The 13,708-nt window shown below is 32.1% G+C and overlaps 1 protein-coding gene across 1 annotated transcript; it reads left to right on the top strand.

The window, feature by feature from the left end:
* Window positions 1-478: 478 nt before the first annotated feature.
* On the top strand, window positions 479-9,309 carry LOC134726674 (heat shock 70 kDa protein 12A-like). Its single transcript, XM_063591087.1, has 4 exons — window positions 479-511; window positions 5,868-6,083; window positions 7,514-7,673; window positions 8,186-9,309. Exons 1-4 carry the CDS (start codon window positions 479-481, stop codon window positions 9,307-9,309), a joined length of 1,533 nt encoding a protein of 510 aa, XP_063447157.1.
* Window positions 9,310-13,708: the final 4,399 nt, after the last annotated feature.

Raw genomic sequence — 13,708 nt, 5'->3', positions numbered from 1 at the left:
CCGGATGTAGTGGTGTTACAGCATCACATAAAACACACTGTTAAAACCAGTTTGAGATTTTCCGTTTTGAATTTTCTCTGAGTTTAGTATTTTTGTGATTTTTACTTTTTGGGGGGAAATTTCCTTTACTTTGGTTGTGTTAATCGTTATTTTTTAAATGGTAATATGATGTTTATGCATAATTACAGAGTGACGCTGAATGGCTGAAACAAAAATACTTGTAGTTGCGATTGATTTTGGAAGTTCCGGTGCGGGATATGCATTCTCATTTGCATACCAATACAAAAATAATCCTTTAGATATCTCCACATCTCTATGGAATAATGGAAACGGACCAATTCAGGCAAAAAATCCGGCTGTTCTTCTTTTTGATCCGGATAAAAAATTTCACTCATTTGGATTTGAAGCAGAGGACAAATATGAAGAGCTTCTGAACGCAAAGAAATCAGATCAATGGTATTTTTTAAAAGGGTTCAAAATGCAGTTGTACAGTGCTGTAAATGCAGGAGAGGTATGTATGCTTATTCATGAACACTGATTTTAAAAGCTTATACTTTTCGAGTTTCTTCGTTTACCTCGAATCGAGTTTCTTTGTCTGATTTCAATTCAAGCCACATTTATTTAATAGAATATGACAGGTATTCCTATGGGCACCAATTGTGCCTCTGTATTGGCAGGCTTGTGTATGTATTTTTTTGAATCACATTGTATTACCAAACTCAACAAAACACGTGTAAATTCCATTTGAATTGATAAATTCAACAGAACTTATCGTAAACGTGATGAACTTTAAAAACAGTACAGAATTCTTAAAATACAATGCCGAAATTTATCTAAAGAATCTTACTTAACATAAGTGATATAGAAACAGAAATAATGTTCCTTTCCCTGATTAAGATAGTCAATTTTATCTGCGTCTAGCGTATACAAGTCTATCCTGGTATCTATATTGAGTTTGTTCACAACGAAAACCTTACACAAAATTTCAAAACTGTTTTTGGACTGTAGTATTTATTTCGTACGGTGATATATATGTTACAGTAAATAGGTGAAATTAGGAATTACATGTAATTACTAAAATTTAGGAATTACAGGTAATCCCCGATGCACTTAGTTAATACAAGTAATTCCTGAAACGGCCCAGTTATTACCAGTAATTACTAATTTTAAAATGAATTTTTACACCTATTTACTAACTGCCAAAACAATGTTGTACAATGGTCAGATGATCAAAGGTTATGTTAATACTAACTAGAAGATCAGTTAGTACTCTTAAAATATTGAATGGTTGATTTGTATTAAAAATATTTTGAATAAATATGGACTTTCAAATATTTGGTTCAATCAGAGTAACTTTAGTTTTAATCCAAAATGGTTAAAGTTGAGCATTATACAAATATTTTTTGACCAATTTCAGCAGACATGGAAATCAGAAATAAAAATTCTCCCAAAGCAATATGTTTGAACTTTTTTTAAAAACTTAGAGTTTGAAGTATATTCAGACTTATTACCTTATAAAGATAAGATAACGTTATGTAGGTAAGAACTGGAATGAACTGTTATGTGCATTAGCATCGAGATATAATTTTGTTGTTGTTGTTAAATCATTAATAAAAATGATATAGTGAAATTAAAATTCACTGATAGCAGCCAGTCTCGGGTTCTATTTTGTTAAATTAGCTAAGAAACCAGGTTGATGAGTTGTGCACTTGCGAGTGAATATTTGGACCTCATTAAATATGTATTCATGTGACCTTCAATGCAACCCCTAGCTGCCTGGAGATGGGTTATCGATGTATTAAGCTATCAAAATTGTAAGGGTTTTGCAGAACAAATAGTCTCGCCTACTTTTGCTGATAATCGCAGGTTCAACAAAAATATGGAAAAAATATTAAAATTTTCCTCTAGTAACTATCTTTTGACTAGTACTATAAGACATTTTAAGAAGCTTCTGTCAACATAGGGTAAACATCCAGGATGGTTTATAAAATTTAATGTTTTAAAAACTTAAACTACAGAGTGTATGTAATTTAGTATGGCGTTCATTATCACTGAACTAGTATATATGTGTGTAGGGACCATGCAGCTGAAGGACGCATCCGGGTGCGGGAATTTCTCGTTACATTGAAGACCTGTCGATGATCTTCTGCTGTTGTTTTTTCTATGGTCGGGTAGATGTCTGTTTCATACATTCCCCATTTCCCTTCTCAATTTTATTTATATTAATGTTAACTGTTTTAATGTTAACTGGGAACAAAACTAGTCCATTTATCATGTTTATAAGTAATATAGAAAAAAAATGATTTTTACAAACTTTACTTTCGATTTTATCTTATGATCATAAACATTTAGCTTCTGTCCAAGTTTGGTAGAAATCCAGGATATTTGGCAAAAGTTATTTTAAAGTTTTAAACCACAGTGCAGGATTGAGATTTTAGTTTAAGAAAATTATGAAAATCAATTTTAGATTGATATCATTGTCTTGCATGCATATATTTATGGAGTTTCAAGGCCTATAAAACAACCGTTTTCCAGTTTCAATTCACAAACACTAAAGAGTATGCACTTTTGATGTGCCTTATATTCCTACATCCTTAGGTAAGCTCCCTTAAAATCCCTACCCCTTTACTTTCTTATTTGGTATCTTGAATTATGTTTTTGATTTTAAAACAAAAACATCAAGTTAGTAAATAGCTGTAAAATTGACGAAAAAAATCAGTAATTACCAGTAATCACTGAAACAACTAGTAAATACATGTAATTACTAAATTGGCTAGTAATTACAGGTATTTACTGAAATGTTTAGTAATTACGTGTAATTCCTAATTTCACCTATTTACTGTAACATATATATATAAACATACCGGTATTCGACTCGTTCGTTTCAACCGTCCGTGGCCGTAATGATATTAAAGCTTTCAACGTATATAATGTATGTACAAAGTACATGTTTAATTGTTAAAGTCAATGAGAAGAGGGACGAAAGATACCAGAGTGACATTCAAACTCATAAGTCGAAAATAAACTGAGCCTGTAATTCAGTTGTTGTCGTTTGTTTATGTGTTACATATTTTTTTTTCGTTCATTTTTTTACATAAATTAGGCCATTAGTTTTCTCGTTTGAATTGTTTTACATTGTTTTATCGGGGCCTTTTATAGCTGACTATGCGGTATGGGCTTTGCTCATTGTTGAAGGCCGCACGGTTGTAACGAAGTCATTAACAGTAAAAATATATTCTTTTAAGTAATTACAAAGTCAAGAAAGATTCTAAAGTTCAAATGTTCGAATGTTCACAAACTGTCTTTAAAGTTGAATTGTTCGAATGTTCAATAAATTGTCACACGGGCACATGATCTTGTAGTGGTATAATTGTTCAGTCTTGATATAATACGCTTGAATATAAAGCGCATGAGTTCCAGCCTACCCACGAGGGGGAGACCTTGGCGGAATCTCCGGTACCAATCTGTTGTACCGATCTGTTCTTTCTTCCAGTCCAAAGCTGGGTCTTATATAGTTCAGAGAGGCAATCCATCAACTGTCAAAACTGGCCATAAATGTCAACCGTTGTATAGAGTAGTCTAGCTATTAAGTAATACATGTACTAAGATGATCAGTTGACAATGTTATCAACATCTGCGCAATGCAATTATATAACAATTATAATACATGAACGATAAATGTCTGTAAGGGTCAATTTCATGTACTTGAAATTGTATTAATTATGTAACTAGTAAATTGGAACACAAATTGTGTTACACGGTGACCTATAGTTGTTAATGTTTGTGTCATTTTGGTCTTTTGTGGATAGTTGTCTCATTAGCAATCATACCACATCTTCTTTTTATATTGACAACACCTATAAGTTAAAAAAGGAAAAGACAAAAAAAAAAAACCAACAACAATAGTACACTTATGAGAACATAGAAAACCAAGACTAGGCAACAACAAAATCCATTAAACACTGGAGTTGATCTCGGTGCTCCGGAAGGGTAAGCAGATCCTGCCTCTAATGTGGCACCTGGCGTGTTGCTCAAGGTAGCAAAAGTTTAATTCAACAGGTCACAGTCGTGAAAAGAGAACAGGATTATATTTACGACATTATGAATACTAGTATATCCGCTATCATCTGTGAAGCGCATATTCCATTACGGTCAACCAAATCGTGAAAGCATTGTACAAGTTTACGAACGATGATTGCATAATAGGAAATAAAAAACACGTGAATATCGTATTAATTGGGAGATACACTCCGTATGCAGGATCTGCCGGATTGTTGGTACATAGAAATGGATATGTCTTTCGATGCAAATTATCAGCAAACGTTGAATTTTAAATGTCATACCAACAAATACAAATCCATGGCTTACAATTCAATAGAAGAAAAAATGTGAAAAAATGTTTAGTGTATGTAATTTTGAATCCGTAATGTCTCATTATTTTGGATTTTGATCCTGTGAATGGAAGCAATTTCTTTTTTATACGCCCGTCAAAATTTTGACGGGACGTATTATGGTATACAAATGTTCGGTGTCCTTCCGTCCGTCCGTCCGTCCGTCTGTCTGTCTGTCTGTCTGTCTGTCTGTCTGTCTGTCTGTCTGTCTGTCTGTCTGTCTGTCTGTCTGTCTGTCTGTCCGTCTGTCTGTCTGTCCGGCGTAAACATGTCGCAACGTAACTTGAGAACGACTTATCCAAATTTCATGAAACTTAAAATGGTTGTTTCTTATGATGGTCAAATGATCTGTATACTTTTTGGTGAAAATAAAATTTAAAACTTTTTGAGTTACGGCACTTTGTAACTAAAACAGGGGTGTTTTTTTTCGCATGTCGCATCGTATCTCAAAAACAATTCTTGAGTATGGCTTAAAACTTTAAACACTTCTTAGTTATATTAATCTTAATATCTGTATACTTTTTGGTGATGATTCAAAATTTTGTTTTTGAGTTATTGAGTATTTTGTAAAAAAGGGGGAGGTTTTTTTTACATGTTGTGCCTTATCTCAAAAATAATTTATGATTATTGCTCAAAACTTTACACACTTCTTTGTTATATTAATCTAACGATCTGTATACTTTTTGGTGATGATTCAAAACTTTATTTCGGAGTTATTGAGTATTTTGTTAAACAGGGGAGTTTTTTTTTACATGTCGCGCCGTATTTCAAAAATAATTTATGATTATTGCTTTAATCTTTACACACTTCTTTGTTATATTAATCTAAAGATCTGTATACTTTTTGATTTTGATTCAAAATTTTATTTAAGTGATATTTAGTTTTTTGTTAAAAAAACCAAACAGGGTTGGGGGTTTCACATGTCCCGCCGTGTCTCAAAAACAATATATGGTTATTGCTTAAAACTTTCTCAGAAACTATTTATGATTATTGCATAAAACTTCCACACAAGAGGTCGGGCGTATCATGCGATCATTGCGCAGCTGTTTATTGTACTAGTTTGTACATTGTCAGACCGTATACTTACCATCTTGAGTAAAATTGGTCAATCGTTAAACTTTATATCGTAGACTAATGGCGGCAATAACAGTTGTTTGTCCTTTTTTTTTTTTTTAAGTCATTGTTGTTTTAGTCAACATTTTTCCTTGTATTTCCTCCTTCAATCATTAAGACATTTCCTTGTGTAAACATATATACATCTACACCTTCAGTTAGTAGAGATATTTGAGCATAGTATGTTTAGAGAAAGGTGAATGCGCTGAATTCATATCTTATTTGTTGTTGCGAGAAATTGAGTGTCATATATTAAACACGAGTTGTAAATGAACATTTTAAATTCATGAACAAATTCTTAACGCCCGAAATCCTGCAGTTCTTCTCAAACAGCATCGAATAGTGTTTCAAATCTTTTGACAGGATATCAGAGAAGATTTTGAATTGCTAGATGTTGAAGGAAAAAGTATATCTGCAAAAGCTGTTTTTTCTGCTGCTATTGGCTTTTTGAAAGATCATTTTATTCAGCAGATGCATTGGAGAAAGCTTGGAACGGTCGAAGACATATTTTGGGTAGTGTCGGTACCAGCAATCTGGAATGATTCTGCCAAACAGTTTATGAGAGAATCAGCTGAAACGGTAAACTATATTTAAACAATCCCCGAAATTGTATATAACGGTACAGAAGGCTTTGATACTACACTAGCTTAAGCTTCACATATATTTGTATTTTCTCTCTCCGAAAAAAACGACTTGACGAGGAACGTCAAAATAAAACCAGATACCAGGAAATACTTGGTAGCGAGGAGTCTTTACGTGCCATTTAAACGCAAAAAATCAAACGTAGGTGAAATTTTCATCGCGAAGCCGCACTTTAGACGCGGGCGAGCTACCGTGGGTCACCTTAAATTGGTACAAAAAGATTTTTTTTAAAAACTTTAACACTTGTAACTTTTTTCAAACAAATTAACCCGAATATAATTTTGAGTTCGGTATTACAGTTTTGAAATAACAACAATAGGTAAATACATTTCATTTGAAGAGTTTCAGGGATCCTAAGAAGTTTTGACAATAAAGTCTTATCAAAAGCTACCCATTAACACACACAAAAATAAGTTTGAGTATAAACTACGATTCCAAAAACATCTTAGCGAATTGCACTTTAAAACAATAAGAATTTTATGTTTAACCTGGGAAATCTTGGGGCAGCATTCCAGTCAAAGTAAATATTACCGGGCTTGTATTTTCCTATCATGATTTCCTTGATAGGGGTTGCTGTCCACAGAGAAGCTATTAAACCAAGAGTTCAAAATGGTGAAGTTGAAACAATCCCTTCGTAAATATTATGGACGCTATCACGAGTTGCTTGACCGTTATAGAATATCCGTTTCTCAGATAATAGCGGATATGTTCCTAATTACTACAACCCCGATACCTTTTCAAAAAATGTGACTACCGAATGAGACATATTGACTGTTTTGAACTAACTTGAGCAACACGACGGGTGCCACATGCTGAGCAAGATCTGCTTGATCTTTCGAAGCAACGGATCACCCCATGTTTTTAGTTGGGTTCATGTTACTTAGTCTTTAATTTTTCCATGTTGTGTTTTGTGTATATGTGTTTGTCTGTTCTCTTTTTCTTATTTAGCCACGGTATTGTCAGTTTAATTTCGATCTATGAGTTTGAATGTCTCTCTTGTATCGTTTGTCACCCTATGGTGGCTAGGCTTTCTCTTACCTAGCTTTACCTGAATTGTTAGTGATATCAGTCTGTATAAAAATAAAATTCTTTGTTTGTTTAATATAAATGAAAATGTATGAGCAGTTCAAATACCACGATAATAATGAACAATATTAAGCTTATATACTTACCTTTATGGGTAGTAAAGACACACAAGTCACCCGTATTAGCAGAAGTATAGTTTTTGATAAAAAAAAATTAATAAAATATGACTAAAAATTTGTTACTTGGTAAGAGTAAGCTTCATATTTATAATTATCCATAAACATGATACACAATAAAATATACATATTGAAATATATTTCATATAGATTTGGTTTTTTTAGGTTGGAATCAAAGGTGACAAGTTTATTATGGTATATGAACCTGAAGCTGTATCTGTTTACGCAAGACTTCTACCTGTTGATAAGTTAGTTGGAGAAAATGGTGCATTCATATTGAAAGCTTTTGATCCGGGTCGAAAGTTTATTGTTGTTGATGCTGGAGGTACTATTATGAAAATTTAACAATTTCTTTTATTTTTCCAAAAGTCGCACCACAGGGGATATGGTAACTGTTCTTATGCTTTTGATTTAAATTAGTCAAAGGTCTATGTCATAACAGATTTTGATAAACTCAATTTTTTATCAATTTCGGTATGATCTTGTCTCAAAGGATGAATAAGACCAGTATTGGTGCTTGAAGGTTAACGGTTATTCATAGACTGACATTCAGACCATATTTTGGTGGTATAATTTTTGGGTCAGTAGTTAAAGGAAAAGGTCACAGTAAATAGATTCATACTAAAATTTGTAAAAAAACGTTTATTTCGACAATTTCTTCATCAATCTTTTGAGGATAATGTGACACGTGGCTAAAACGTATTTTTTTTATTTTGAAGACAATAGAACAAGGAATCAGATCACAACAGTAATACATATTTCTATACTCGTATATTTACATATTCTTTACAATAATTTGTCCAGTTCTATAATTTATTTTAACTTTTGATACTATAGGTGGTACCGTAGACATTTCTGCTCAACAAGTTTTAGAGAACGGCGAGCTTAAAATAATACATAGAGAATGTGGTGGTCCATGGGGAGGCGAATGCATAAACAAACAGTTCTTAAATATGCTTAAAGAACTTTTCGGAAAGGAAGTTATGAAACAGTTTAAAAATAAACACGGAGATGATTTCTTGCAACTACTGAGAGATTTTGAAGTAAAGAAAAAAATGTTTAGAGTAGAAGAGGAGGAATCACTAACTATTCGCATGCCTTTAAGTCTGATTGAATTGTTTCTTGATATGAAACAATCAGACGTTCCAACAGCTATTGCAAGTTCAAGATTTGGTGAAACTGTACGACTTAAACGAGACAAATTATCTTTTGCAGGATCTTTAGTTGAAATATTTTTTTCTGAGACCATACGAAATATCATCGATGAAGTGGTATCCATTTTGAAACATGAAAGATGTTCTGATGTAAGTGCAATTATGATGGCAGGTGGTTTTTCAGAAGCCAACACATTACAACATGCAATTAAAAAGAAATTCCGATCGTTAGAGATTTTTATACCATTAGACGGGTCTCTTTCAGTGTTAAAAGGGGCTGTTATATATGGCCACAATCCACATGTTGTATCATCAAGAGTTTGTAATTATACATATGGCGTGGGTGTTTCCATGAAATTTGATCCAAGTATTCATGATCCTGGGAAAAAATTTAACCGCAGAGGAATAGAAATGTGTAATAGTCTATTTGACGTACTTTTCGAAATTGATGAAGAAGTTCATATTGGACAAACTAAAAGTATTGATGTGGCACCAGATTTTTTGTCAGATGAAAAATATGGTCCACTTGAATGGCATTTCATGATTAGTACTAAAAAGAACCCTTTCTACACTACAGATGAAAGTTGCACGAAACATGGATCCATCATTGTTTCTCCGCCAAATGGAATGTGGCCAGAATTTGTCGAGGGACAAATATTGCTCAAAATTGCTGGAACAGAGCTAGTTGGGACATTTGTCAATAGAAAAACAATGAAAGAAACGTCCGTTAGATTTGATTTTTTACCGTCAATCAATAAAAATCCAGAGAGAAAACGGTTGTTTGATCCGTTCTTTCTAGACATTTAGCTAAGAATTAACATTGATTTAAACTTGTCGTTAATTTTAGTACAAAACTGGTACTTTATAATTTTTTCTTGCAACCACAATCTGGGCCAATATTTAAATTTTTCAGCCAAAACGTAAAAGTTCGTGAATAAATATGACAAGAGTAATTTAGTAACATGATACAGTTACTAGTATACCTTTTTTGTCTAATGAGCATTTCTGTTGTTAGCACACATGTGTGCATACTTAAATACTCATAACATATAGTTCATTAGTTATATACTAGATAACTTGCACTTATAGAATTGAATCAATAAAGTTTAACACAACTATGACACTTGTTCCTATTGACAAAAACAGCAAAAATGTGTAAATAAAGCACAATAGTTTTAGATAGCTAAGGCTTAGTTCTTTCATTCACTCAGTGTTCTCTTGTACAAATATCAGGTAAACAAACTTATTATTTTATGTGTTAGTGTTGTAACAAACAAAGTCTTCTTGTATCCTTTCTTAATTTTAAAGGTAAATTTGATTAACAATGTTACATAACAGTTTAGTTATTTTGTTTCTTTTCATATTTTGTGGTTACTTTGTGTAAGTGATTTTGTGTTTGTTAGCATTTTTTGAAAATTAACTGATTTGAATTAGTGTCAAAAAGTTTACTTTGAGACACGACGATAAGATAAGTCGTGTTGAGTGTCTGGTGCATGTCCGTCAGTCATTATATACGATATATGCTTTGTCCTTTTATACTAACAGTTTTATAATTGTTTTTTGATATTTTAGTGACAAAGAATGAATAAATTTCACTTTTTATTCTTGGTAAAATTTTGGTGTTTTGTTCATCCAAAGCATCCAATGTCGTCCAATTATTTCGGTTTGAACATATGTTAGGTAAATTTCCCTTCGTAAATTTTTACAGACGCCATCACGAGATGGTTGACCGTTATGGAATAACCGTTCACAAATGATATCGAATATGTTCCTTACGTCGTCATTACTATCGCCTTCCTTTTTATGCATGTGACCTATGGAACAGACTTTTTATCGGATGTGTTATAACAACCACAACATGACGGGTGCCACATGTTGAGCAGGATCTGCTTACCCTTCCAGAGCACCTGATATAACCCCTAGTTTTTGTAGGGGTTCGTGTTGCTTATTTTTTATTTTTTAGCCATGGCGTTGTCAGATTATTTTCGATTTATGATTTTGATTGTCCCTTTGGTATCTTTCTTCCCTCTTTTATGTGGTTTTCTTTTTTAAAACAAATCACTGCATTCTTTGTTTAATTATTTTCAATATACGGATATAATTATGTTTCGATGGAACACGAAAGGTACACAAATGTTAAAAAGCACAAAAATAAGCACTGGAAGAAAATTTCATGAATGACGATCAAAAGTTTACAAAACATTGTCGTATACTACGTCATAATATTAGAGTTTACTACGACAATCATTAATATACTTTTAATTCCATTCTAAAGCTGGATAACTTTCATCAATGCATAAAATCAGTCTCATAATTGCTTTGATTTTTCCTCTGCTAATGTTTGATTGATAATGCTGTAAAAACATGGACCTATTGTACTATAACACCACTGACTAAGGTTAGGAAGAGAGAACGTTTTCCACTCACATGTTTAACACAGCAACATTCTATATGAATGTGGCTGTTCCAAGTGAAGAGCCTGAACTCAGTTGTTGTCATTTGTTGATGTGCTACGGATTTGTTTTCGGTTCATTTTATGGTACATAAATTAGGCGGTTAGTTTTTTCGTTTGAATTTGTTTGACCTATTCTTTGTTTTTAGATCTGTCGTTTCAGTATGAGTGTTGCTCATTGTTGAAGGTCAAACGATGCCCTTAAGTTGTTTATATCTGTATCATTGTTTGTCTCTTGTGATGATTTGTTTCATTGGTAATTCAACAAGATTTTCTTATTTTATAATGAACACAAATTTCCCTGAAATTTAAGTATTTCAACATTATACTTTACCTTATCACAATTTTATATTTTCACAGTTTATGGTCATATTATCAAGTAGATTACCTTAGCCGTATTTGGCACAACTTTTTGGAATTTTGAATCCTTAATGCTCTTCAACTTTGTATTTATTTGGCTTTTGAACTATTTTGATCTGAGCGTCACTGATGAGTCTTATGTAGACGAAACGCGCGTCTGGCGTATAAAATTATAATCCTGGTACTTTTGATAACTATTTACACCACTGGGTCGATGCCACTGCTGGTGGACGTTTCGTCCCCGAGGGTATCACAAGCCCAGTAGTCAGCACTTCGGTGTTGACATGAATATCAATTATATGGTCATTTTTTTTATAAATTTTCTGTTTACAAAACTTTGAATTTTTCGAAAAACTAAGGATTTTCTTACCCCAGGAGTAGATTACCTTAGCCGTATTTGGCACAACTTTTTGGATTTTTTTTTTTTTTTTTTTTTAACGATAACAAATATTTTATTCAATCATTTCCTGTTATATAAATACCTAAGTAGCCCAGGTTGCATACTTAGGGGCCCCTGTTTTTTAACATCCTCACTTGACCAGGGAAAATATCAAATGAGTTTATACAATAGTTTTACATACATAATAATATTTAATTACAATTGATTTTCCCACCTGATAAGATCACTGTATAACATCACTATCGTATATCCGGTTCACTGAACAAAACATGTGTTGATTTAAACTGGAAATACATTAAAATTTGATTGTGAAAGTAAGTTATTGCTTGACTTGAAGAATTTTGATGTGATTGAACAGAATTTGAAAGTATTCTTTAATATATATATATATGGATTATAAAAAAGGATAAAGCACATGTGGTGAGTACTAATGTATTACGAAGGATAATATATGTGGTAGTTTACTTATGTAACTAATATGCACAGACATAGATTCAAATAATAATTACATTAAAAGATACTGTTTTTTTCTTTCTGTTATAATAACATAGTGTTCACTACTTTATACACAATATACAATAAGATAAGTATACATGGAATCGAACACACCTTTCGTTTAGAGCAGTTGAACTAAGTACATCTTCCTAAATTTTTTCGATAAAGAGTTTAATTTTCGTTTTGCATATATACTTTATATCCGAGCGTAGCAGAAGAAATTTTAATTCGTTTTTCATGTGCATTTTTAGCATAACCTGTACAGACTGCACATTCAGTTTAATTTTATCGAATTTGCATTTATTACGTATTTTCCAAATAGCCCATTTGAAATAAAGTATTATTGCATTAACAATGAAATTACTCGAATTCTCTGTACAAATTCCTAATAAAATATCCTTTTCAACGAGAACCTCGTCGTTTATAAAGTTACAAAGTTGTAAATTTCTAACAACCGTTTCTATCAATGGTTTAACATTGTTACATTGATAAAATAAATGCTCAAGAGTTTCAATATTATCAATTTCATCACATAAGTGACATTTTCCATTTGACATGCGCATTATTTTCAGTCTGTTTTCTGTATATATAATCCTGTGTATACATTTCCATTGAAATTCTTTAACTTTTCTATTAATATTCATTTTACTTAGATTTAGCCAAATTTTTTCCCAATTTATATACTCGCTATACAAATGTTCCCATTTTGTTTGACACTTAGGGGTCTCAATTATGTTAATGTTTAATTGAACATATTTTAATGTCAAATCCTTGATATTAATGATTTTATTGTCTGGATTTAAAAATTCAAGGTTTTCAGAAATTTTTATTTTGTTGCTTTTTAAAGAAGGTTGATCATCGTTATTTTTTAAAATCTGCACGAATGTTTGTGGTATGGAACTTTTAATTCGTGAATATTCCGAAATACAGTTACGTTTATCTTTTAATTGTCTATATATTTCATTGCACGATTTAAAATCTTTGGTATTATCGTCCCATATATCACCAAGAGTTTTGATCTGACTTCTTGAAAAGGAAGAATAAAATAAAGATTTGCCCTGAAATAAAATATTTGAGTTTCCAAATAATCGCTGTTTCTTTACTTCCATTACGTTAAATATACTCTGTGTGATCTTTGTCAAATTTGACCACGACTGTAAAGCGCTTCTGTAATAATGTGGTATGTTTTTTATTTCAAGACCTGAAAGGTCAGAACATTTACACAGAAATAGTTCATCCTCAAATTTCTTATCACATTTTTTTAACCAAAATTTACCTATTGCATTCCAACTAGATAATGGCTTATGTAATATCGAATATAAAGATTTGATATATTTACTTTCTATCCAACTATCTAAATTTACCATTCCCATGCCCCCTTTTTTAACATCTAAACAACAAACCTTCCGGTCTACTTGATTCACTTTCCCATCCCAAATAAAATTCCATATTATCTTATTCAATTCTTTTTTGTATTTTTCGGGTATACCTCTTATTTC

The sequence above is a fragment of the Mytilus trossulus genome, chromosome 7, assembly GCF_036588685.1.
Source record: "Mytilus trossulus isolate FHL-02 chromosome 7, PNRI_Mtr1.1.1.hap1, whole genome shotgun sequence".
Taxonomy (NCBI): domain Eukaryota; kingdom Metazoa; phylum Mollusca; class Bivalvia; order Mytilida; family Mytilidae; genus Mytilus; species Mytilus trossulus.
The sequence above is the reverse complement of the archived record's forward strand: the minus strand, read 5'-3'. Positions and strand labels throughout refer to the sequence as shown.

What these genes read in the sequence shown, in the direction of transcription:
- LOC134726674 (XM_063591087.1), top strand. Translation starts at nt 479, where the DNA reads ATGCAGTTGTACAGTGCTGTAAATGCAGGAGAG. An exon ending in TGAGAGAATCAGCTGAAACG is followed by an intron (nt 6,084 to 7,513) that starts GTAAACTATATT and finishes TGGTTTTTTTAG; the next exon opens with GTTGGAATCAAAGGTGACAA. An exon ending in TATTGTTGTTGATGCTGGAG is followed by an intron (nt 7,674 to 8,185) that starts GTACTATTATGA and finishes TTGATACTATAG; the next exon opens with GTGGTACCGTAGACATTTCT.